At 41.7% G+C, this 26,488-nt stretch overlaps 3 protein-coding genes across 8 annotated transcripts in view; 1 reads left to right on the top strand and 2 right to left on the bottom strand.

The window, feature by feature from the left end:
• The window catches only part of LOC110978554 (ubiquitin carboxyl-terminal hydrolase 31-like), a 44,065-nt gene extending 40,859 nt beyond the window's left edge, over nucleotides 1–3,206 (bottom strand). For all 3 annotated transcript variants that reach the window (XR_002598091.2, XM_022233642.2, XM_022233643.2), the window contains exon 1: nucleotides 1,812–3,206. Coding sequence is in view for 2 of the 3 variants with exons in the window: in XM_022233642.2 (XP_022089334.2) it covers nucleotides 1,812–2,951 (1,140 nt within the window). In the remaining variant the exon portion in view is untranslated. The remainder of the gene's footprint in view (nucleotides 1–1,811) is intronic.
• Nucleotides 3,207–5,194: 1,988 nt separating this feature from the next.
• Nucleotides 5,195–21,281, bottom strand: gtpbp1 (GTP binding protein 1). Of its 4 annotated transcripts, XM_022233712.2 has the most exons (13): nucleotides 20,999–21,281; nucleotides 20,565–20,886; nucleotides 16,761–16,973; nucleotides 14,733–14,841; nucleotides 13,591–13,774; nucleotides 12,749–12,957; nucleotides 12,105–12,244; nucleotides 11,348–11,586; nucleotides 10,463–10,607; nucleotides 9,638–9,820; nucleotides 8,930–9,068; nucleotides 8,088–8,229; nucleotides 5,195–7,354 (listed from the first exon to the last, which is right to left on the bottom strand). In XM_022233712.2, exons 3-13 carry the CDS (start codon nucleotides 16,923–16,925, stop codon nucleotides 7,078–7,080), a joined length of 1,932 nt encoding a protein of 643 aa, XP_022089404.2. In that variant the 5' UTR covers nucleotides 16,926–16,973; nucleotides 20,565–20,886; nucleotides 20,999–21,281; the 3' UTR covers nucleotides 5,195–7,077. The 4 variants fall into 4 exon arrangements, with proteins under 4 accessions (XP_022089404.2, XP_022089405.2, XP_022089406.2 ...); XM_022233713.2 differs by having other exon boundaries at nucleotides 16,761–16,951; nucleotides 20,565–21,281; XM_022233714.2 differs by lacking the exon at nucleotides 20,565–20,886.
• Nucleotides 21,282–24,807: 3,526 nt separating this feature from the next.
• LOC147798603 (uncharacterized) lies at nucleotides 24,808–26,128 on the top strand. The gene is made up of 3 exons (XM_087139248.1): nucleotides 24,808–24,851; nucleotides 25,111–25,478; nucleotides 25,686–26,128. Exons 1-3 carry the CDS (start codon nucleotides 24,808–24,810, stop codon nucleotides 26,126–26,128), a joined length of 855 nt encoding a protein of 284 aa, XP_086995374.1.
• The last annotated feature ends 360 nt before the right edge of the window (nucleotides 26,129–26,488 follow it).

Below are 26,488 nucleotides of genomic sequence, written 5' to 3'. Positions count from 1 at the left end.
TGTGTACAGTATGTGTACTGTAGACCAGTTTAGCAAAGAATTTCAATGGTTTTCCTTCAGGGATTGCACTGTACACAGCCATACACTAATATAAACAGTTCAGGGACATACATGAAGGCCACATTCACAAATCTGTGTTGGAAGTTTCAATTTGGGACAATGTCAACGTGGCAGGCATACACTGTTCAGAGTGTGTGCCAGCTACATGTACTGTATGCCTCATGAAAATTTACACATTCAAATGTCAATTCTTTATAAACGTGTGTCTTTTTAAACTGGACATGCTCACCTGTGCAGCTGTGAGTCATGACACATTTATCAAATGCCTTCACCGAATACGATTGAATTTCAAGCATGAATATTAAATTAGTGAAAAGTCGGGGGGGTTAGGGAAGAATTTGAAGAAAAGATGAAAGAATGTTGATAAAAAAGCAATTCTTCACCTTTATTAAAGTGATAACAATATACACAACCAATGATTACAACACAAAAAATCAAATTAGAAAATCAAATAACGAATGACATGTACACTGTAGGCCTACCGTACATGTACAGTGAGTGTATGATAAACTTCTCAAGTCTGATTGTACAAAAGCTGGCAAGTACGAGGCATTGACAAGGATATATCCACCTTGTCTTCTGTCTACTGTATGCAACATTCAACCAACCTGACTAGTAAAATGTTTGCATCATCTCCATGTACCAGATCCAATCATGATGCGTTCTCCACTGTACCTGTCCAGGTACAGGAACATACATGTACCATGCATAGGGCTACACTGTAAATTTCACATGTTTGCAATGTACATGTGTACATTGATAACAAATCAATTGTTCTTTCAATAGCCAACTGTTACATGCAGAGACCTCAAAACTGAGTTCCTTTGCTGTGCCTGCACCTACCAGTATGTTGGGTGCAATTGGCTAATTCTGATCACCTGATCACGCTGCTCCATGGGCCAATCGCATTAATACACAGTGAACAAATCAACGTATCCACTGGTCTGTTGACTACAACTACCAGAGCTCAGACATTAAATGTACACAAATCCACATTAAGATCTGACCACTTCTTCAACTCCTGGCAGAATCAGTGGAGGTCATTCAGATTTAAGTAGTTGGCTATCCAGCATGGACAACTGGCAGCAGAAGGGGGGATAGGGAGGCCACTGTCCCCCTCCCACTTTTTGGACAGTTCTCCTACTTTTAGCAGGTCCTTTGATGGCTGATGCCTGATGGTTTCTTACATCCCCCCTTCCCACTTTGAAAATAATTACACCGCCGTTGACATGGACCTCTTTCTCTAGTTTTACGGTATCCACAACTCCTTACTGGGTTGAGATCAGAAGTTTGGGAAGGGTGATCCAAAACCTTAATCATAAATTGATCTCGAGCCATTTTCAGACTACATGTACTTCATCGTCTTGTTGAAGCACACATCACCAGTACCTGTAAAAGATGACACCTTATGGCAAATGGCATACAATTCTGCTGGAGAATTTTCAGGTGATCTTTCTTCATGATTCTATTGTAACTGAAGAACACTTTATAGCAAATTAAATGGAAACGCTGCCCCTAGGGTGGGAAATTCTGTCACTTTAAAAGTAGCAACAATTCCCAGGTCTCTAGTGAAGCAGCCTGGGGAGGAGGCAGGGGTGGGGATACAGTTGATAACCCCTGGTGTTTCTTGTTTCAAAATGCAACAAGAATCAACAATTCACTGAATCCACAAAAGGGAATAAAAGATTTGTGGATTCACTACTCACTAGTTTAAAAAAGGAAAACTTGTCACATTCATTCGGCCTACGTACCTTGACCTGTTTGTATTTCTTCTTTGGGGCACAGTTCAAATCTTCATGTACTTTGTCCAGAAGCCAGATGAGAAACTCTTGTGCATCATGTTGGTCATTCCCACGGAACTGACCGCTGTACTTGGACACAATGCGCTTGAATTCCGTGGTGTGCTGGGGCAGATACTGGCATGACCACACCGATTTCATCAGCAAAGCCAGCTGTTCGGTGACCTCCCCTCTAGTTCCAAACTTCTTGTTGTTTTTCTTGCTCCGACGCATGTCTTGGTGGTACTGCTCCAGGACAAAGTACTCAGCCAGCATGTCGGTGTTGCTGAGGCACTGGACGATGGCATTCATGAAGCACGTGTTGCCATGGTTCTGCAGCCCAGAGAGGCCGGGGACTTTGCCATTCAGCCGAACAGGGTTGGAGTTCACAGGCGACAAATGCACACCATGATTCATATTCAAGTTATCCAAGTCATCGTTTGTGTGAACACTTCTTGAGTCCTCACCAGAGTTTTGAGAATCGTCCATGCTTCGTATCTGCCTCATCATTTTCTGGATCAAGCTGCCAAAAGCTCGGAATGAAGGTTTACGGGATTTTTTCTTATGGGGGCTCATCGAGTTACTTGTGGAGATACTGCCATGGCTTCCTAAACTGTGCTGCTGGGGCGAAGAGAAACTCGACGTATTTGAAATCGGCGAGAGGGACCTCGCATTGTCAATCGAGACTCGCAAGTCGGGGCTGTTAATGTTTTGTCCGGTGACGTGCTCCTCGCTGTAACTCGTGGCATTGGGCCTGCTACCAGTCTGTGACGGCTGTAGTCCATGTTTTCGGAAACCCCCGGCTACGAAGTTCTCCCGCACATTGTGTGTCCTGTTGACCCCGTTTGCCGCACTTCTTGGCAAACTTGCAGTTTTCTGGGGCCAGTACTCCTGGTCATAATCGTATCCCCTCCCCTGCACGTACTCCTTTTCCCCCGCCCCTGTTCTGTATGGCCTAGGTAGCGTGGAGTCGCCTCGATAGGCGTAGGTTCGTGTCATGTTGGCATACTCGTCGTCCATGGTGTATCCAAGATGTTCTCGCCGGGAATCCCGGTCCCTGTTACGGATACACTCCACGTTTGCGAGCGGTGCGGCCGATTCCATTGCACTCATCTTGTGAACAAATGCTAGCCAAGGCACTGAACCTATGGCAATTCTCGATCCTGCTGTGCGTTGGGAGAGCCCCCCTGGGGCTTACCTGGCCAGGTCTTCCTCGCCATTAGCGCGCCACACGACTTCACGCTCCATTTGGACCAACCTCCACAGATAAACCCACCAGAGTTGTGGCAAAAAATTGATTCTACAGTCGGCGGGAGCACGTTTATAGTCGCTGCTAAAGCGCGACCATCATGCATAAAGTTGCGTTGAATGCCGCCCTCTACCGACTCAAGATAGTCATGCGCTAGGATTATGCTTCAAAGAGGGGGTAATTGACCCGTCATTTGTTCAGACTTAGTTTTGACTTTTTCTTTTGTTTTTTTCCTTTTTTGTTATGGCCAAAATATGCAAATAAAACAAAGAGAGAACAATTGCGAAAAATAAAAGCCTACATTCAAGCCTTCTTTTGAACAATTCCATCAAAAACATGCCAAATTAAGACAAAAATAATATGTTAGCAATAGCAGCAGATCTAATTCAATGCCTTAAATTATAAAAAGAAAACGGGAATTTCATGAATGCTCATCCGATGTACAACCTCTGGCCTGTGGCAAAAGCAAATAACCTAACAAGCAAAAATACCTGGGAGACCATAAGAAAATTGTACGACTCATTCCAATCGCAGATGGTATACCTACAATACTGCCGCCGGATCGTTGTTATTCAACTTTTCTGGCGAATGGTTTACACATGAATACCATTGCCTTCGAAAACCTCCAGTCTTATGACTCTGAGAAAAAAATTCAATCAATATATGAGAGTTTTGAATTATGTAGATTCCAGTATCCTTCAGCAATTAAACCCCAAGCAAACTCTTTTTTACGGTATTCAAATTTATTATCAAGTATGTTTGAATGAGTGTTGATGCTGTGCAGATAAAAGTAGCTGCCCCAATTCCATCTGTCCAATCACACCTGCAAATAAACATTTAACTTTTAATCTACCTAAGAATTCTAGTTATGATTGTATTAATTCATATTAAGTAACATTGAAATGAGATAGTTTACGTATTTTGATAAATTGAGAATAGCCCACACCCCATAAACTATACAGGGCTCGAATCGGGCGGCACGGCCGTCCCACCAATGCAGAAGACAGCCATTAGAAAAGCCATGCTCCTAGAAATGAAAAACTTAGAATTAGGCCGGATGGATAAACTCAAATATTGTCGATCAAAATAGTTACATTACATCGGCGTACAGTCTGCCACATTGCTGGCTATAACAAAATACTTTACGAACCAAAACGAGAAATAGGAATTTGTCATAAAGCGCTTTGAAGACGGGCTCGCAAAACCCACATATACTAGATCGGCGACTCTACCTGTAGATTTGATTTGTGCAGACACAATAAATTCATATTTTCGGATCAGAAGAAAGCTCGACTTTCCACCACTTGTAGTTTTGATTAATTATAAGTGGGAGAAATGGTCCTCTGAATACTAGAAAAGCCATGTATTTTCAAAAAGGACACCATTAAAGAATACAAGTCGCCATTTTCAACAAAATTAATACCGCCTTCACTTAAGTGAAACACAGGGTGAAAAATCATCCAAATTTCACAGAAACAATGATGAAAAAGAATCAAGTAGTAATGTGGTGTTGATCAAGCATTCAGGCATCGCCCCAATTCCCTGGTCTCCGGTGGCACATGGCATATTAAGCGAGGAAATGAGCATGAGCATGTTTCCCCACCCCTGAGACGTGATCATTTCTGTTGCTTTCATTTTTCCATACTGCTGTTAAGAGTGAAAAATCACCCACCATACAAAAACGCGGTTTTGATGAAATACATACTTCAGTTCAAAAGTTTGGGTACATGATAAATTTGACCTGTAACAAAAAGTACTTAAATTTTGTTTTTTGTTGTAAAGGTGGCGTGTATGAAAACAGGTTGAGCTGACTTTCTGCTGCATCTTTCCAATAATATTGGGTCCATGTTTGTGGCACGGTCAGTGTTGCGATCCATTGCCCCTAATTCAGGGAAGGTCAGCAAAATATCCCAAACTATTTCTTGTTTCTCCAGGTGAGTACCAAATACATGTATTCTTGCCATACACTTCAGCAAAAATCCATTTGAAAAAGCTCATTTGTGTTTTGATGTGCCAATCAGTTTGGCACCCTGACTGAAATGGACATCATGTGGGTAAAAATATGTCAAGGGTCCTACAGATTTATAAGCGTAAAATTCTTGAAAGGTCCATTAACTCATTTTCTGACTCATTTTATTAGGTTGGTGAACATGTCATTACAGTGTTTATTAAATTACGGGAAGAAGTGTCGACATCTTCCAATGTTTTAATGAAAACTGCCACTGTGTATATTATTTATATGTCTAATTTACCAACAGTGATTTTTAAAACAATATAGGGGAACAACCAATGCTTGGACAGAACCTTAAAATGGGGAACAGGTCTAAAATGAGAGTATGTACAAAGCATTCGATTATTAGTCACAAGTAACACTGCATTAACAATGAACTTTAAGCTCCATGTTACACACTGCCGAAAGCCTTTCTTTAATACATTTAAAAATAGACATTTTCATAATAAAACGTCCATGGAACAGAAAATGGTTCAATTCAGCTTTACAACTGCTGGTTGAATCCCACAGGAGCCATTTTAGACCTTCTCACAACCTCAGAGCCTGTCCCGCCCTTGCTTGAAATCTCAGCTGCCCAGTGACAGAATTATAGTAAAAAGATTTACTTCCCGCACACAGTTTCAATCAAATCAGGCAAATGATTTTGCTGTACCGTCACGATACTATGACTCTTTCAGACGTAACATGGAAATTCTGATTGAGCAGCACACTCAGCTATGTTTGCACGGCAGTCGTGCTAGGAACTGCTCCGCTTCACATGAGATATTACCCTTTCTTTTCATTAGTCCCATGCAACTAAATCTTGACTGCCAACTGCCATCAAATTACTGACAGACACTCTTTGCCAAGATGTTAGGAATCTCCACTACTCTTCCCAATTCACATGTACATCACATCACCTGAGCAACATGCACACGAAGCTATTCTAGTTAATCACTTTCCAATTACACAATAAAAAAGCCATCTTCCCCCTGTTCTTATGTGTTACACTCAGCAATCGCGATTTGCAAACCCCCACCTCTTCTAAATGAGGTTTAAAACGCAACAAAGTTTTGATTTAATATTCTCTTTGCACTCTTTGCAATATCCATTGACCATTTAGATTTAGAAAACCAATCTATTTAGGCAGACCAGTGCCATGAATATAAAAGTAATCTACGTTTGATTTATATCTGAATTTTACTTTTTTACTACCTGTTTGCAAAACAGTGATAAACTTCTAATGAACAATGAAGGAAAAGTTACGCTCACAGAAAGAACAAGAAAAAGATGACTGATAAAAAATGCTTAAAATCTATCACATCAAACTTTCGGTTATATTGCAATCCTGTTTAGATTTTATTGTATGTATTATTTTGTTCTGGCAAGTATAAAAACTTGTGTCCACTGCTTTCGCAGAAATTTTATGAAACGTAGAATCACAGACTAGCAGTGACTCTTCACAATTTTTTAAATTATTCAAACCCCAAAGGTTTTGAAAGCAAGACATTCTGAGTATTCAAACGTTGGTTGAAGTGATAATTGGGGTTTCTCCATGCTCTTTAATTGTCTTACTCACTTGCCTATCATTTTAGTACAAATATGTCTCTGACTAAACTGGTATGAAAAAGCTAAATGTCGCACAATTATGAGACTGCATTAACACGGATGATTTGGGAATGAATTTTGGCAAGTACAAACCAACATCGCAAACACTAATCCAAACTGCATGAAAAGAAAGAAGCGATGGCAATATTGCGAAAATACAGAAATACTTTCCACTGCGTGTTCAGTTCTTACAAAATACCAATAGGCATGTAGTGTTAACTGTGAATTCACAGCACTAAAGTATGACATTCAAAAGCTTACAACAGATGAAATTATTACAAAGTTGTATGGAACCGTTCAAAACTCAGTTTATGCCACAAAAAAGGAAAAGAAAAAACAAAAACAACAAAAGCAGCTACGATTTTTCTACGTTGCCTGAATCATGTCTACTTCTACACTTCAGTTCCGGAAGCAGACACGCACGCTGCAGCTCCAGAGTGTCTGGTGTTATCGGGCTCTTCCCCCGTCTCCCGTGCCTTCTTGTGGCGGCTCCGGCGACCGCCCTTTGACCCTTGACCCCCACCGTACCTCCCTGGCACATTGTCTGGGGGTTTGGGGCCTGGCGCCTGGCCACGCCCCTTACCCATCTTCTGCTTGTTCTTCATGACGGTCAGGGAGACGTGGGGGTAGGTCTTCGTGATGCGGCCCACAGCCTTCGTCCGACCCTCCCTAGGGAAAAACAAGAGCCATCGTGACTATTATCTCAGTTCTGAGCTTCAAAGCAGAATTCAGAAACATGGTTCCTAAACGAAAACATACAGTTCCAAGTTAAGGTTTTGTTTTATGAGTCAAACTTGAATGGACCAAAACACAGAGATGTACCTTTATGCATGCCTGATTGTATAATGGTCAGGTACCTGTGGACAATGTTGTGGTCGAGACCACTTAAGACCTTCACAAGACTACGCAAGACCAACACAAGACCTTCAGTCTGAATTCAAGTCAAAAGCTATCCAAATGAACTGCAACAAAAGCATTCCTTTGTCATTGTTCACTCTGTTACTTGTGACTGGTCTCATGCACGGTCTTGTGTCTGGTCTTGCGATGGTCTTGACTACGACACCACCTGTGGATTTATGATTTCTAAAAACAGAAGCAGAACTTATTGATTGAAAGACTTTCCAACAAACTGCCCAGTAATATGCCACTGTGCATGCTATGCATGTGCTTCCTATTCCCTCTCTGCAGCCAACTGTATCATTTCAATTTCATGTTAAAGTTGTGTAAATGTTTCAGGTAACTCAAGCATAATATTAGTAATACAGCCTACAGGTACATCTCCACCATCGAGTTCCTTCTGGTGTCCAAAGAAACAAACAGATAAAAACAGAGAGTGGACACGTACAAGCATTGCCCAAATCTGATGACATAATCATTTGTTGGGTTTACTGTGTTGACTCACCTGAACACCATGCGGCTATCTGCTCGAAGGAACTCTGGATTCTTGATGAATCGGAAGCGAACCTGTGCTTTATCTCCTGTCCGCAGGTGCTCCTTGCTCATGTAAATAATGGAGGCTGTTTGCCGGATGCTGCCAACGTGAACTGTCACGGTACAAGTACAGGAAGGGAAAAATATCATCTACAAGAATTCTGTAGTGCAGTCTGAGACCACACCTCGGAGTATGAAAACTTATGCAAAACAAATTATGCCAACTGTGCTTGCCGGCTAACAAATAAAATTCTTGAATAGCGCCAGGAGGCAAACAGGAGGTTCTTGATACTTCAATAGCCAAGTTCAAAGTCTCAATTCACATCTTAAAGGAGAGTTTTCTTTGATGCTCTTGCAACCGTAAGTTAAGCCAAGTGATTTCAGTTTGAAGCAGATGACTATAAATGCCCATGGCCAACTTGTTGAAAATATGGACCAATGTTGTAGTGTCTGTGCAAGACTGTTTTGCAAGACTGTAAGACATGGAACAAGAGACTAACACCACACACCTCTTTTCATAAAAGTTACCAGTGACTTACTGAGACATTGGTCAATGGGTTGTTTCATGCATCAGCCTATTTTTCTGAATTTCTGCTTTTTCTCTGTATGAAGACTGGAAATCTCATACATCCCAATTCCGGATTCTTAAAATTGAGAGTTTGAACAACTGCAGCCTAGGTGTAAGACTCCAGGCAGACTTTACATCCAGAGTTTTTTTTTTTGCAAAATCTGACTGAGCGCATCAACAATTGCAAAGATAAACGGTTGGTGCCTGACTGTCACGTCACCCTCTGAGGTGAGCCTGTGACTCACCCATGGCTTGGTAGCGGGTGCTTATCGTCGTTGGGTGGTGCAACACCAGAATCTCCCCCTCAAACTCCCAGCATGCCTCTGGGTTGCTTTGCGAGGACACCATCACCATGCCCTTCCTGATGTGGGAGCGCTTGATTTGCTGTCAAGCAAACAATCCAAAATAAACAGATATCGAGATGAAAGAAACAGATGTCCAATCATCGCAGCTTTTGTCAAATACTCAGATTCCCAGTTCACTAAATGCTTCAATATTTGGACTTTATTCTCATGTTGATGATTTTTGTCTCATTTTAACTTTAGTATCTTCAACTTTAGTATTTTATTTATATGTTATTTATTACAGATTTGGTCTTTTCATCCAGGGCAATATGCATCCCTTAGGTGTAGCAAGAAGTACTCCACTTCAAACCAATCAACATTACCAACTTTCCATGTGAGCCATACTCCACGAGCAAATTTTATGCTGCTGGGCAGCAAATACTGTTCACCAACTATGCTAAGTGCTAAGTAAAATTAGCCCAGGACCAGTCACAACAAATGATAAGTGCATGGCATTTTGGCTGGTTACCTCCTTTTGCTGAGATAGTATTGTCTTGGCCTAGCAAAATGCTTCCCAGCTCTTGGAACTTTGCCAGAGTGCATAGGAAAATAACGGAGTAGAGAGGGTGCTCAAAAAGTGTGTAATAACAGCAATGGTGCAGTCCTTACCTTCTTCAGTGCAAAGGATGCTGTCTGTCCTCCCTTGACCATCCGTACAGGCATGCGCTTCCGATGGATGCTCTTGACTACAACAGGTTGGAAGTTACCTTGGGGGTCAGGGCCTAATAGTAACGTGTCGTTGAGGCGGATCAGTCCCTTCAAGGTTGTTCCTGACACGACAGTTCCTACCCCCTGAATGAACACGCAAGAATTACAGACTGCTCAGGCATGTACAAGTCTGGTTGTGCAGTGTTGTTACAAGATGAACACGATGTAACTTTTGTTTCCAGAGATGTAAAATACAGAAGCTGCTGCAAACTGCTTGCTAGCTACAGTGACCTAAACTATACAAAGTGGAAAAGCCAGAGGGCCTGACGTTTTGATCCAAGCAGAATCTTCATGAAGGGCAAAAAACTGTGCAAGCAATCTGCAATATCACAAATGAAATATGATGCTACAAACCCGAACCCATAAGCAAAAGTCCAGTGAACCCAAGATACCTAGCATACAATATACCAAGCATACACAAGTTGGACACATGCACATCAAAACAAACATAACAATAACATTAAAACCTAACCAAATATGGCACAAAAGATGTTTTCCCTTAAATATGGCTAGTTGCAAACTGCAATATGGGCATAAGTTGAATTTTGTATTGTAAGTGCCATTCAAAGTCCCTCGAGGTTCAGCTACAGAATATTTGAATAAGATTGCCCTATGTTTCCATCACATGGAACATCAAAAGATAAATCAAGCATGTAACCACTGTACAGTGACGATGTGCCTGCAATCAACTACGGATTATCTTTGTTTATACAATGCAAGACTTACTGGTACTGAGTAAGTTTCATCGATCTGAAACTCTGCTGGTTCAGTGACGTCGCAATGCATTCTGGTGGACAGCAGATTGAGGAAACTCTTCAGCAAGGGCAGGTTCTCACCAGTGACGTTAGAGACTTGAAAGATTGGACACACCCTGAAGACAAAAAAAAATACACATTCGTGAGAGATGATGATAAGAAATAACAAATGTTTATGAGTGCAAAGGTAAGAATAATTTCATGAGGTGACAGACTGATTGCTGCATTTCAAACTTCAAAACTGAGTGGACTGGAACATTCAAATTGTCACCAAATGAAAGTTTTTCACTGACAATGTAAAACACTCATGCCTAAACACACTTTGTGTTCAAGTCCTCATTTTCCTTTCTCTGTCCGGAACCAATTGTGACACAAAACAGTCAAGTTCAAAATCAATTAATTCTTCAGATGTTCCTGGGTGTTTGCTCTTGTTGTTTGACACTTTCAATTTGTTTCTTTACTCGAGTGTAGAAATTTCTTTGAAGGACTCGTACTCCACATTTATCCTAAGCCATGTCGCATTGTGTGTGAAGAGCTGCATGGCAGCGTGCATTTTGGTTTGAAACATAACAACTTCCTGCACAATTATATCTGCGCTGTTTTTTTGTGTACAAGCATGCCATTAATCAGTCCAAGTATCATGTGATCTGAAAGTCACCAATCAGATGAAGGGGATTTATTCAGGTGTTGTATAATGCCCATTCTCTCATCAAAAGAAGGTTCCTCATAACATAACTACACCAAGTTTCGCAATGCAGGTTTTTCAAACTGCAGTCAGTTCATATAAGGACTTACTCTTCCCCCTCCAACTGACTGGTAGCAAAGAATCCTATGAAAATTAAGGTTACATGAGTACCTTTCTGAGCTGAAGTTGGTGGCTGCCATGATAACATCATCATTATTGTTGACAAGCACTGGGATTTTACGGCAGCCCGGCGACTTGAGGATGCGCTGCAAAAGCTTCATGGTCTCCTGCAGGACATTGGATGGGCACATGTCGATCTTGGTGACAACAACAAAGACGGGTACACTCAGGGCAAGGGCCAGGCCCAAGTGTTCCTTGGTCATGCCAATTATGCCTGCATTACTGCCCACCTGTCAGATAAGAAAACAGAAGGCAGTTAAGTCACTTATAGATCATTCTGCTTTACTGTGTAGTGAGCAACTTTGCTAAACATTATTATCATGTTAACAGAAGCTCTATGAAACACAGCCCATTTCAAACCTGCATGATTTGTGTCATACTATTTGCCACTAATATTCTAGCCCTAGTAGAGGGATAGTTTTCCATTATATAAGTTTCCACAGTTTGCCCTAAAATCATCAGAAATGTTTGCAGGGCATTATTTGTATTCTAAAGAGTCCATGGAAACAAATTTATTTTAGGATCCGTGTCATAAAATTGGGCCCATTCAACTTTACTTTCACTATTTCATTCCTACATACGAGAACACTTCTCAATACCCTCTCTCTTCAATTTGAAGCGGAAAATTATCATAAACTATGGATTCTCCATCGCGGCCTTGTCTAGTAGGCCACAAAAATGACAAACTCCCCAAAAATTACGCTGCAGAACAGGCTCACTTCTTTTTCCTGTCTATGACAGCAATTACCATGAGCATTCCAAAGTCCGGTGCATGTCCCGTCATTCCAAACACTGTCGTCTTCAGGTACTTCTCATGACCAGCGAGATCAATGAAGGTGATGACCTTAGATGACATTTCACATATTCTAAGCCAGTCCAGGTTGCCCCCTATCAACAGATAAACCAAAAGAATGAAGGCATTCAGAATGCAATCAGTAAATCAGAAACAGTTCACATATTTTTCCAGTCACTCTTGGGAAAACTGGACATTTCTTGAGAACAGGTCATCTGATGTCAGAAAAAGTGGTGTCAAAATTTGGGCAAGCTTTCAGTGAAAAAAAAACCAAACTAAAAAAAGTTTGATGCAACTAAATGTGAAAATATGCTAAAAGAGAAAATACACTAGGGTGGGATAGTGGTAACTTTGACTGTAAGACATAAAACATTACAAACAACATATTACAAAATCAAAATAAAACTATAGAAACTGCAACCTATTACTGTGTCACTATATTATACAAATGAAATGATGGGGCAAAGTAATGAAACACTTTTTGATATCTGAAGAAAAAAATCAAAACACAGCAACGTGTGCATTATTCAGACAATCTAGAAGCCAAATGTGTACTTCCTACATTTCATGACAGCCTGGATGCTACTATTTCAGCTTACCATGGGAGTCAGGCTTATTGACAATGTTGCCCTTGCTGTCAAAGCCCAGGATGTCATTACCCACACTGCTGGTTCGGCCAGACTCCACCTCGTGCTTGTGGCGGAACAGCTTCTGCCGGGCCAGTCCTCGTCCATTATCCAGCTCTGCATGGGTTAACACACCCAGAAGGGTACTCTTCCCTGCATCCACATTCCCTACAACTGCAACACTTCAGAAGTGGAGGGAAAAAAAGAGATTTTCAAATCAAAAGGAGGCTTTAAAGGATTCTATTACGTGTGACTTGATGCCCACTGAAACTTTACATGTACACCATATACCAGTAGAATGTGCCAGTTGTGGATTTTGCAGAATGGCTCCAAGAAGAAATACACGGGAAGTTAGGGTCAACAGGAAAATGAGAAAGAATTGAAATTTACTCTGGTTATAGTTTGAGTCATCTTCCCCCAAACATCCATGAATAACTATTCATACTCGACCAACATGTGTATCTTCTCTTTAGTGTGAGCGAAGCAATGATTTATAGTTTGACCAAACCAGAATCTACGTGTTGAGTCATACTTCCTCAAAGAAAAACCATAAATTTAGAATAAGAGAGTTTATTTCATTTTTTTTAATCATTTGAACTGCATGTATTTATACTAACAAAACATGGTAAAATTTTCTTCAATCTGAGTGAAACAAAAAATTGTCTGTACTTTGATAAAATTGGAATGTGCACGATGGGTAAGTCTGCCTAGAAGATAACCAGGAGATGATGACAGTCAGAAGTGATGCTAACTTGTTAGAAGAACCAAGCTGAAACTGAAAGAAACTGAAAGAAACTGCCCAACTTTCCACTCACCGCACTTCAACGAAGTCCCGCTCATCGGCCATCTTTCTGACCAGGAAGTCGGCCAGCAGACCTGTCTCAACCTGCCTCTCTCTGAGCAGGACTGTATCAGCCTCTAGAGACCTGGCCAGGCAGTCCAGGGTGGCAATGGAGGCATCCAAATCCTCACGACTCAGGCCTCCCTCATTCCCATCACCTGCAAACACACACACACATTTAAACAAGGGTCAGAAAAAGTAAAACTAAAAACTACCACTGTGCTAAATACATGAATTTGATCGAAAACTTTGCACTGGATGATGTCTAGACATGCATAGATTCCCTGTGTTAAACTGCAGATCATGTTTAACAAGCTCCAGCAAATTCTGTCTGTAGTACTGTATAACCATCTAGATACTTATCCTCATACATGAGTGATCGCCTTGGACTTTGCCCACACAGGCTTCAACTAGTCCGTGGCAGTGGAGCATATGTTAAGTTGTACATGTACTAGCAGTTACATGTATAAATTAAACACTCATGAAAATGAACGTTGTTCATTTTCTATGTCCTGGCTGCCCGTGATGCTACTGTGTAATACCACAGCTAGAAATGTTTCAGTCAGGGAGGCAACCAAGAAACCAAAGTTTTGATCATTTCTGCAAAGTGAGAAAGTAAAAAATGTGATGGACATTATCGGACAATGCATGTAGCACTTTTCAAGACAAACTTTGGAGTTGCTAAAAAGGTTCGAAATCAATGATACAGGCATTGATTATCACCAACAGAACTGAAGTTCAACGTGACTGTCAATCTATCCAATATATGACTATTAATGTTGACAGGTGTCTATGTATGTACATAATGTATACATGCAAAATAACCAAGATTGAAAATGCCCCATTGCAAACAATCCAGGTGATGTAAACATTCCAGTATTAACATTCAATCATAGAGAATTAAGCACAAACATTTATGGAATACTCAAATCCAGGAAGCATGACTTACAGACTTGCCTAGAACTTTTCATTCAGACGAGCCCCATACATGTATGTCACGCACATATCCGATATCCAAGCAACTGCACAACACAATGAAAGATTTAATTCCACAGATATTTTTCAGTCGGGGATGCAATCATAACGTGTCACATATGTCTTGCCCATACAACCTACCTGCCTGGCCAATCTCGTAGATGGTCTCCCCTTGTCCATCGTCTAATCTCTGCTTCAGTTGCTTCTGTAGAAGGTCAAACATCTCCGTACTTGGACTTACTAGTATGTTCTGAAGACAAGAAACCATATGTGACACAGATGGCTGTAAATGAGTCTGTACAGTACAAGTTATACAGGTAGTCAGCTCTGGAAATCACAAATATTGTTACACATTTTTCAATATGTATGTACGAAATAGTGTTATATAACAGCAAGTTCTGTGGGTCAGAAACTTTTAAATTATTTGTTTTTGTTTTTCCAGTCCTGTTACAACAAGGATGGGGTTATCAGGGAATCATGTACATGTAGCTAGTCCTTGCAACCTTGTCACAAGGGTTGACTGTAGTCACACTAGCAGTGTTTTCCCTAATGGTTGGAAATGTTGTGGTGTCATTACTTGGACACTCAAAAACCTGTTCAACATTGCGAATCAGCACAGTGGTTAGAAATAGAATGAAACCAAAGAGAGTTTGTTTTTGGTTTGGTTTCTTAAAACATCAACTTCCAGTTTCAGCCAAATATGAATAAAAAACTATGGAGATACACAAGTGAACATTTTCAGTCCAACAAAAAAAGACACAGATTTGGCATTTCTAGCAAAGAAATGGTACATTTCTGTAAATTATTCTGCACCCACTACAAGGCAAAAGAACTGAAGACAGACTGCCCTCCATGTAGAATTCTTTGAACTTTGAAATACTGATGGGCAGTGATGTACATGTGACAAGAGTGACATTTCTGAGGGGGCGCATCACGGGTGCACACAAATTTTCAGTGAGGAAATTAAATATGGCTCTTACATGTACAGGCTGTGTTCATTCAAAGATTTCAAGGGGGGGCACTCAAGGGGTACAGACTTCTGCTAGGAGGACATGTGTCTCTCCCCCTCCCACAACAACAATTGATGTTTGGAGAAGCCTGTCACCAAGCCTGTCTCTTGTAACATTTTGGTGATATTCTACATTAGATTTACGTTACATCTAAACCCCTCCCCCCAAACAGTTATGCTTCCTGTTTCTCAGCCTACCCTGTTTTGACAGGGAGAGCATAGGGTTTAACCCTAACATTCCCCATCCCATCAATTTACAACAGAGTTTGTTGAAATTTGATTGGTTGAGCTACGTGTACATATGAAACTTACTACAGAAAGTGTTGGGTTATGACAGGATGAGTACTGTACAGATGCAGTAACAGTGTTGGGTTTTGACTGAGTGGGTATGGTTGGTATTGCCCAGTACTTGCTGCTGGGTGTTTGATAAATAATGCTGCTGGTATGTGTGTGCCAGTAAACAATGGTGGTCATTTGGTCATGTACCTGTACTTAAGGAGTAGAATAAATTGCTCAAGTGTGTTTGGTGACCTTGCTTTTTTCTGAGAAGTCACAGATAAAACAAAGACATTTGTGCCCCCTCCCCAATGAAATGCAGTTGTTGGATCTTTAAAGGATGAGTACACTGTGTCCCAATTCTTTATACAAAGTATATAACCAAGAATCCCCACTCAGCCAAAATCCAACAGTTTAGTGCCTGTTGGAGTTTGTTGGGCTGAGTACTGATACAGCAAGTGGACTGCCGAAATCCGGCAGGTTGAGTACATACACCCTACCCAGCAGCGAAAGGGATTTGGAGTATGACAGGTTGAGTCAGCCTTCTAGAAAAAATGCTGAGGGGGTTAAGGTTAATGGTGGTAAAATGTGAAATCAGATGTAAAGAAAAGACACACCTCTTATATGTGGTGCAAAGAGGTTTAACTTATTTACAATGCACTCAACTTGTACCCTTTACAATGTTGTTCATTTCCTTTGAAACTAGTGTCACCTGACCTCTCTTGCTGTTTTTATTTTTAACCAGTTAACAATAAGCCGCACACTGAATCAGCATAAAAGAGTGTCCACAAATTCTTTCCTGCCTATCTACCCTGTATTCAGAAACCATGTAATACACATGTAGGAAGCAGAACTGTTTTCATCTTTTACCAAAGAATTTTCACCTTTTTGGACAAGCCATTCACAAGGTCCACCTCGCCATTGGTCAGATCGCAGCTCTCGGGTGCAAACAGATGGGCACCCTCGGGCATGTCGGGGGACGTTGGGGACTTGAGGTTGTCCTGGCTGGGTGAGTCTGGGAGGAAGTTGGTGACGATTGCAGCACACATCTTTATAAGTTTGTCGGTCTGGGACTCTGAACAGAAGAGAGCAGATTACTGGGAGGAAAAAAAATCACTTGATCAGATCAATTCCCGGATAATTCTTGATACTGGCAAAGACAGCTCTTTAGAGTCTCTGAGCTCATGTTGTCAACAGGGCTCTTCTCTTTCCCTATTAAACATAACAGTAATAATGGAAATACTGTGTTCAAATGCACTTTCCAGTGGTTAATTAACCCTCCTGTACAAACATCCATTCTAGAAAAAGTTGTTGTCTCAGTCAGAAATCAGTAATCAGTCAAGTGAGCGCTCTTCAACAGTTTAGAGTCACCTTGCCTGCATAGAGCATATAACATAATTGATTGGCTGTGACTGTTGGTAGCTGTGCTTTGGCTGTGACCTGCTTAATTGTCTCTTGACTGAATCTGACTGGTCACAGCATCAACCAGAATTAGGACTTGACTATGGGACTAGCTTGTGTATAAAGTGAAGTGGGGGAAGTGAAAGGAATTTTTGACTGTGATTTATACAACTGAAATGGGTTACTTAAAACTTGATACAAAATACAAGTGTACCTGTACATCACTTAAATTCCAAGATATTAAAATTACAAATTCAAATCAGAACTACATCCACAGGTCATCACTAAATAGAAGTGTTGAGTAAGATTCAATTAAACAATGGCTATAAAATAAACAGTTATCTGAAAGGTCCAGCTGTGGCTCTCCTCAAGTGGCAGGTTATTCAATGAACCTCTAGCTGGACCAAAAGACGGCCCAATTTCCTTTGGTCAGCACTGAACTTCATCACTGCACAAAGAACTAGGAAATGAAATGCAAAAAATAAACGCTCCCAACCAATATGGCTCTTTTCAAGCGAATATGGAGGTGTTCCTGCTTGAGGCAGATACACCTGTAGGTATAGGACAATGTATTCAATAGCCTGATTTGATGGAAGCTCTACTCAAGGTCAATTAAGAATAATGCCATTCTTCTGAACAGAACCCCAGACCTACCCAGTACTGAGGGTTCACTCATGTAATTGATCGTGCATGCTACATGTACATATCATCAGCTACAGAACAGATGTACACCCTCTGTACATGTACGGTATCATACACGCATACATACTGGACCATACTTGAAAGAGTAAACAGAATAGCAGCCAAAACAACAAAAATACAGAAAACCTGTTGCTAGACATTTCAACCACCCTGGCCATTCCCTGATACACCAGTGCACAGGCTGATCTTTGATAAGGGCACAAAAGGCCAGGCTGGAAAAAGGAAGTAAATGTATGAAACATGATCCATGAACCAAACAGCCCTGACCAAGCCTAAGGGATTGTGGTTTCTTGTCTGTCAGGATTAGCCTGTGATTCACCACTTAAACTTTGTTTAAGTGCTCCCCAAATTTCTTAGGACCCTTTTGAGAGGGCATAGGGCTGACACAGTAAGTCTGTCTGCATTGCACCTGGTGATGCAGTTGCTGTGATAAAAGCTTACTAGCTGCACATCTTTGGCATGCAGGTTAGTCATTAACCCTGATCATGTGTCACAATATGAAATAACAAACATAAGTGACAGGTAAATCCTGCTGAATCGCAACAGCATTTTACAACCCAGTTATAAAGTTCTAAACTTGTTTAGGTTGCTACATGTATATCAGCAATGTCCAAACAACCCCAAGTTCAGGCACAACGCCACAGCTACCCACCAATTACCAAAAGAAAATAAGACAACTTGCCAAAGATCATTTCTTTGACTTCAACTTTTTTTTAGACAAGTCCACGTGAAACAATGACACAAGTCTTGGTACTCGTAACAACTTCAAAAATGTATCATGTAAGATCAACTTTGACACAATCCAAGTTTTGATCCTTGATGAAGAAATTAAAATATGTGATTTAAAACATCATGTAAATCATCTTTTTTTTTTTAAAGAGAGCTGAAACATCAAAAAAGACTCATCTGAAGCTAACCAGAATTACAAGCACAACAGATGCTAGAGTTTTAGAAAACACAGAAAATGCAATCATAAATCTTTGTATCTACAAGTCCAATGTGATTCATGTTGTAGTTAACCTTTATTTACCCTGAATAGGGGTCTGCGCATGGCAGTTAGTGACTGCAAAATGGTTGTGATAGACCCATGTGCTGTAGTTTTGGGTATTGGTGTTTTGTTTGGCTGGAAACCTTCATGCATCATCCCCAATCCATTTTTCTGTGCTCCATAGTTTAAGCTTTGGAGAGGTCATCTAGCCCTCTAGAAAGTCATTATGTCCAGGCTCTACTTTCTTAAGACCTCTTTTGTGGGTATTGGCTATTACTGCAGTAACTGCAGGGGTAATTTTGCATAACCTTTGTGATAGGACAAACATTGACCTATAGCATGTCTTCTCCCTCCTCACAATGCTAACTTGCTCTAACAATAACAGGAACTCAGCCCAGTGGAACTTGTGACTTTTTGAAGGGTCCAGGAGGGTTAGGGTATTAATTTGTACTGGGGCAAATAAAGTGGAAGGAATTTTTGACTGTTACAGCAAAAGGAAGGTTAATATAAACTGACTGCATACATTTCACTGTGAAAGATTCTTAAACATGGACCAATGACTTACTCATGGAACTCTGTTATCAGATAATCTAGATTATTGAATGCAAAGAAAAACGAAAATGTAGAATCATCCTAAGTAACCTTTTTACTCCAACTATAACCTTTCACCTGAAACAATTACTGTACATAGCAAGGTGCACACGTAACAACAAAAGTGGACCTGGGAACATGAATGGGTGGCGTATGACTGTCTACCACTAATCCCAACTGTCATCAAGTGCTGAATACATGTATTTACAAGAGTTGGCTCAAATCATGAGCAACAGCACACAGGCATGATACATATTTTAAATTTATTTAGACAAAACACACGAAAAAGATGAACAAAAAACATTGACTTTATTTATAATCATTACTTTTCAGTCACGTCAGTGGGTCCCTACAGAGGTTTTAAATACAATTAGGCAAAGTTAGAACTTAAGGGCTTCAATCTGTATCACAAGGATACGTCAGGCTAGAGTAAGCCTTCTGTCCATTCATTCTAACTAAATTAACCCTAACTGCCAAGCATATTGTTTGGCTTACACTACACAGTACTACAAAATACTAAGTAGTAGTCTGAGCCCTAAGGACCTAGTGCTACAGATTACTACTTCTGGCTAGGTTACTTGCATTGTTACTTGTACAGAGAATAAAGCCATGCATTCATTGTGCCACAGCACTGTAAGGTACGTTGTCTTATCTATTGTATCTTATGGCTTCACAGAACAATAAAGTCATGTCCTCTTACAAGCGACAGCACTCAGTACTACATTTTACTACAAGTAGTAATTTGTAGTATTATGTAGGGTTACGGTTAAAATGACAACAAACAGCCTCAACAGCACGAGCAATGCATAACCTCTATTGTTATTACAGTTATTTCTTCTAATCCTTGCCTCTGGAGGATTTTTAAGGGAAGTAAAGTCCAGCACAACAGTGTTCTAGACCAAGTTCACTGTCCCAGGCTAATTGTCTGCTGCCAATGGCTCAAACTTTGGTCATTATTTAAAATTTGTCAGTTGGTGTCAATTAGAAATTTCCCAAATAAACTCACCAAAAGATCAAAGTGGCGTTCTTACAGTTGATAAACTTGAAGTTCAAAACAACCGTTGAATAGCAGAGAGCAAAAGTGTATCAGGACTGTGATGTCAACTTCAGAATTCAGTCTGAACAATCACTGAAGGCAGGGTACCACTGGTGTTGTTTCGTTGTTAGTTCCAATAAATTCTTCCAAAATAGGCCTACTCCATCAAATCAGCATCACATCATGCCCATGTCAACTGCAGCTCAAGGCCATGACCAGGATGACATATCTACACCTTCAAACACTCATTGTGGTGAGACCATGGAGGTACTGGCACCATGAACACAGTGTACTATTACGAGGCAAAGCAAATGTAACAGCATAAATCTGTCAACAAACAGACTGGCAGAAAATGTGGTAACTAGTATTCAGAACAAACTAAAATTTAAAAAAAGTAAAAATACCTAATGTGCACCGTTAACTTAATTTGGTTGCGCTATGTCCGTGATAATCTGGCTTTCGGTAACAGAAGCATCATCGGTTTGAGCCTTAAACTGTCATCGAAGTCTCCTATATCTATCCATCAGATGATGCAACTCATTGAAACAATCAAAATGCCCGGGGACAGGTCGTAATTGGAAGGATATTCCGGTGAGTAAACGCAGGAAAGAGTGACTTTTTGAGCCAGATTGTGCAGCTCTCTGTACTGTTGTGTGAACGTGCAATACTTGGCAATAGCAAAAGATCCATTGAACCTCAGGAGGGAAACCTGTATCCTCACAGTTGGTGTTGTAAGAATCTTCTTGAAAATGAAAAGCAAGTTAATATTTGATACCCATGAAATGATTTTCTCGTAGTTTTATAATTCTTTGGGTTTTTTGAAAATGCTGTAGAAATCTATGATATTTCATTACATTCGAGATTTATTTTTGCGAGTTTATTCCCCCTCCTTTCAATTAATGGTACGGCCTTCTGTGATTTTAAAAGGTCAACTCATGGAGGCGCTATGACATATTCATAAGGTTTTCAAATCACGGCTTCGTTCTGTTTCAGCTTTGTCTCGGAAAATTAAACTCCCTTAAGCTTTAACGTTCAAACAAAATGAATCTTATTCCAACCCTGTGATCGATGGTATACAATTTAATGCTTCTTAAGCAGAGTATGACGTGTTTTATTTAAATGAAACTGCAAAGTTCGGGGAGTTTTAAAAATCATACTAATCCAAAAGGTTAAACCCAGATTTGAAAAACACTAAGCGCAACTAGGGGAGGTAATGATGAAGAGTTGTGTAATACGCAGAACTAAATGAATTGGAACCTTGGCCACATTCTAGTTTGTTTTTCACAAGCATGTGAAATTTCCGACCTTTATTTGATATTCAGTCCTTTAAATGATGTACGTTTATGTGCAAATACAACGGTAAATTCAGAAAGGCTGCGCAATTTCTGCAGTTTAGGGGTACAGTTCTCATACAGAAATAACATACTGCACATAATCTATTCCAAAGTAGTAGATGTATTTCTGAGGAAATGCCTAGAATATTTATTTTGGGGGAAAGCCCAGTTTTGGGGCGACTGGCTTAAATTATACTACCGGTGGGATCGAAAGCCTGCATCTCATCATCATTCTCGATGAGGAAATCGGCCTTAGATACTGTGCCAGTTACTTTTGTTATTGTCATCCAATATCTTTAACTGGGGGTTTTAAACGGGGGATCAAGACCACAACATTTCTAGGGCGTTTCTTCCTAAAGATGTAAAATGAGTGTGGATTGTTCCGATGCTCCGCTGATCCAATGCCGTGCTCCAAACTCTTAGTTCCCGACCACAATGATCACCTCCGAAGCTTTCAACCCCTGCTGTATTCTGTGGATATATAAATGGCATTATGAAAGTACTAAACTTAGGTTATTCACATAACTACTTGAATTGATGAAGAATTTACAGCACACATCTAACCATAAGGTAAGAGCCACGTACCATTGTGGGCGTCAGAATTATTATTATTTTTTTCCAAGCCGGGGTGGGTCGACACTGCACTTGTAGCGTTTTCTGCATTTGCATTTATTTCTTTTAGTGAATTTAGCATTCAGAATCTTCATTTTTAACTTTGATAACTTTTTCATTTCCTGTATATATCCTGTTTGCCATTTCTTAGACACATTACTCACTGCATTTTCCTTGTAAGAGTATCCCGTTGTAAGAGTATCCCGTATTCAGTATCCAGTATTCAGTATCCAGTATGCGGTAATTAACAGTCTGCTTTTCAATTTTCCAGTTCAGTCAACAGTTAGCTTACAATTCTATCGCAACCTTCTTGGTCGTTCTTGCGAATAAAGTTGGTAACAACGCTGTATCAATACTGACTCTCATAACGACCCTATAAATTGGTGACCCTGTGCACATCATTAGTTGCTCCTGTTGATTTCTTGACTGAGAATGGATACTCCAAGCACGTCTGCTCCTCAGCCCGTAACTGGCTATGCTGGCTGACAAAATTGCCCCTCCTCCAACCCCTCAAGTTGCTACGGTGACACCTACAGCCACTTCCACATCTCAGATGGCCACTACTTTCCAGCAACTGAGAGACGACATCTCTTAACTTCAGGCCCAGGTATCAGCCCTGTCACGTAGTAGTGGCAACCATCGTCGCAGCCGCAGCCGCAGGCGCAGTCCTTCCCGTGAGCGTAACAATGACAACCAGCATCCCTCTCCTGATGAGTGCTGGTATCATCGAAAATTTGGCGCCCAGGCCCGCAAATGCACGACACCCTGTGCCATCAGTACTTCTTCCGGCACTTCGTCTTCGGAAAACGGCTCAGCCAGCAACTAGAGGCGACAAGCACTGCTGGCCCATCCACATCCAGTCGCCTATTCTACGTTACTGACAAGGCAACAAAACAACAATTCCTCATCGACATAGGGGAGTAGGTCAGTGTAATTCCTCGTTCCCCTCACGATTCTCCTCATCCCAATCCCGGTCAAGATCTGCAAGCAGCGAATTCAACCAAAATTTCTACTTACGGTGAAAGATCTTTGACTCTTAACATTGGACTCCGGCGACCATGTCGCTGGGTTTTTATTGTTGCTAATATCCAACACGCAATCATAGGCGCTGATTTCCTGAGACATTTCAATCTCCTTGTTGATCTTCTCAATCACCGATTGATCGACACAACTACAACCCTCACCGCCGCAGGCACCACTACGACCGCACCTGCGCTGAGTCCTGTCCTCTCATCCCCATCGCCATCATGTTTCGCAGCCATCCTGAAGGACTTTCCTGCAATCACAAGACCAAACTACCGTGACACACCAGTGAAACACAATGTCACCCATCACATCGTCACGACAGGTCCACCAGTTGCCACACGTCCACACCGTCTCGCCCCGGTCCGTCTTAAAGTGGCAAAAGACGAGTTCCAACATATGATGGACTTGGGAATCATCCGCCCCTCAGACAGTAACTGGTCGTCACCTCTTCACATGGTTCCCAAGAAACAACCTGGTGACTGGCGACCATGTGGAGACTACCGCGCGCTCAACCATTCAACTGTGCCTGATCGCTATCCCGTTCCGCACATCCAGGACTTCACGGTATCACTCCATGGGAAAACAGTTTTTTCCAAGATTGATCTTGTCCGTGCTTACCATCAAATCCCTGTAGCACCAAACTCCGTCCCAAAAACTGCCATCACTACTCCCTTTGGACTCTTTGAATTTGTCCGTATGCCGTTTGGCCTTCGCAACAACGCCCAAACATTTCGGCGCTTCATTGATGAAGTTACTCGTGGACTGGATTTCTGCTACGCATACATTGACGACCTGCTGGTTGCCAGCTCCGACACAGACCAGCACGAACACCATCTTCGCCCACTGTTTGGTCGCCTCAACCAGTACGGAGTTGTCATTAACCCTGCCAAATGTCAATTTGGAGTGAACTTTCTCGAGTTTCTCGGTCATCAAGTTGACAGTCAAGGGGTGCGCCCACTCGCCGCGAGAAGGTCAGTGTTATCTTGAACTTTCCTCAACCTGCTACACTGACCAAGCTGAAAGAATTTCTTGGACTAGTCAATTTCTATCGCCGCTTCATACCACAGTGTTCTCAAGTCCTTCATCCTCTCACAGCACTGCTGACCAATTCAGGCAAAACGTCGGCCCCAATCAGGCACATGGACTCATGCTGCTGCTATGGCCTCTTTTAATCAGATCAAAGCCACCCTCGCCAACGCTACCCTCCTAAACATCCAAAGCCAGGCGCTCCATTGAGCATCATGACGGATGCTTCGGATGCGGCAGTGGGAGCTGTTCTCCAACAGTGGGTCGATGATTCATGGTAGCCTATCTCGTCCTTCTCCAAAAAGCTTCAGCCAGCTGAAACACGCTACCGCACCTTCGGACGAGAACTGTTAGCCGTGTACCTTGCCATTCGCCACTTCCGCCATTTTCTTGAGGGCCGAGAATTCCATGTGTATACAGACCACAAACCGCTCACATATGCCTTCGCTGCATCAACTGACAAACACACGCCATGTGAGATTCGCCTCCTTGATTTTGTTTCACAATTCACTTGTCAGTGACATAAGATATGTTAAAAGTGGTGAAAACCCCGCCGCTGATGCCCTGTCGCGTGTGCAACTCAACTCCCTCCACCCAGAGCAGTCCAGCACACCTATCGACTTCAGCCAGACGGCACAATTGCAACGACAGTGTGACGAACTACAACAACTTCACCACTCCGCAACCTCACTCTCTCTCAAAGATGTTCCTCTGCCATCATGTGACCAGACTGTGACATGCGACATGTCAACGGGAAATCCACGACCATTCGTTCCCAAAGATTTACGACGTGCCGTATTTGACTCGTTTCACTCCTTGTCACACCCTGGCATTCGTGCCACCCAACGACTCATCACGGACCGTTTTGTATGGCCCAGCATCAACCGTGATATGCGCAATTGGACAAAATCGTGTAGGCCTATTCAGTGTCAACGCGCAACGGTTCACCGTCCTACCTCTGCACCACTATAACAGTTCACAGGCCCAAATGCACGATTTGATCATGTACACATTGACATAGTTGGCCCATTGCCACCCTCTCATGGATGCACTTACATCCTTACTTGCATTGATCGTTTCACCCGATGACCAGAAGCCATCCCGCTACCTGACTTCACAGCCAAAACAGTAGCCCGCGCATTCATATCCAGCTGGGTTGCTGCATTTGGTGTTCCATCCACCATCACAACCGACCGTGGTACACAGTTCGAATCCGCTCTGTTCTCCGCTCTCACCAGAATGCTTGGAACTAAACGCATTCGTACCACGGCATACCACCCAATTGCCAATGGACTAGTTAAGCGATTCCATCGTCAGCTTGAGACTTCCCTGAAAGCTCAGTCAAATCCCAACAACTGGACAGAAACATTACCACTTGCTCTTCTTGGGATCCGCACAACAGTTAAATCTGATTTTCCTCACTGTGCTGCTGAACTGGTCTATAGTACAACTCTTCGCTTGCCTGGAGATTTCTTCGATAGTCCAACAAACACTGCTGAGTTGGATCCTGCCATTTACATTCACTGCCTCAAATGAACTATGCAAGAACTACAACCACCAACAACTCGGACACAACAACGGACTAGCAAAAACGTTCCAGATGATTTACAATCATGTACCCACGTTTTTGTTAGACGTGATTCTGTTCTTAAGCCCTTACAACCCCCATATGATGGACCGTACAAAGTTCTCAGTCGTTCCAAGAAGCACTTTGTAATTGATCTTAACCATCGCAAAGACACTATCAGCATAGATAGACTTAAAAGTGCTTGCTTCAGTTCGACACTCCTACAATTCCACCTATTCCAACGTCTCAGGATTCTCTTCCTGTGAATCAACCACATCACTCTCCTGGCAATACTCGCATAACTCGTTCTGGTCGCCATGTCCACCGGC

The sequence above is a fragment of the Acanthaster planci genome, linkage group LG07, assembly GCF_054643075.1.
Source record: "Acanthaster planci isolate LZ-2023a linkage group LG07, COTS_SCS, whole genome shotgun sequence".
Taxonomy (NCBI): Eukaryota; Metazoa; Echinodermata; class Asteroidea; order Valvatida; family Acanthasteridae; genus Acanthaster; species Acanthaster planci.
This window is presented reverse-complemented; position numbering and strand designations above follow the sequence as displayed.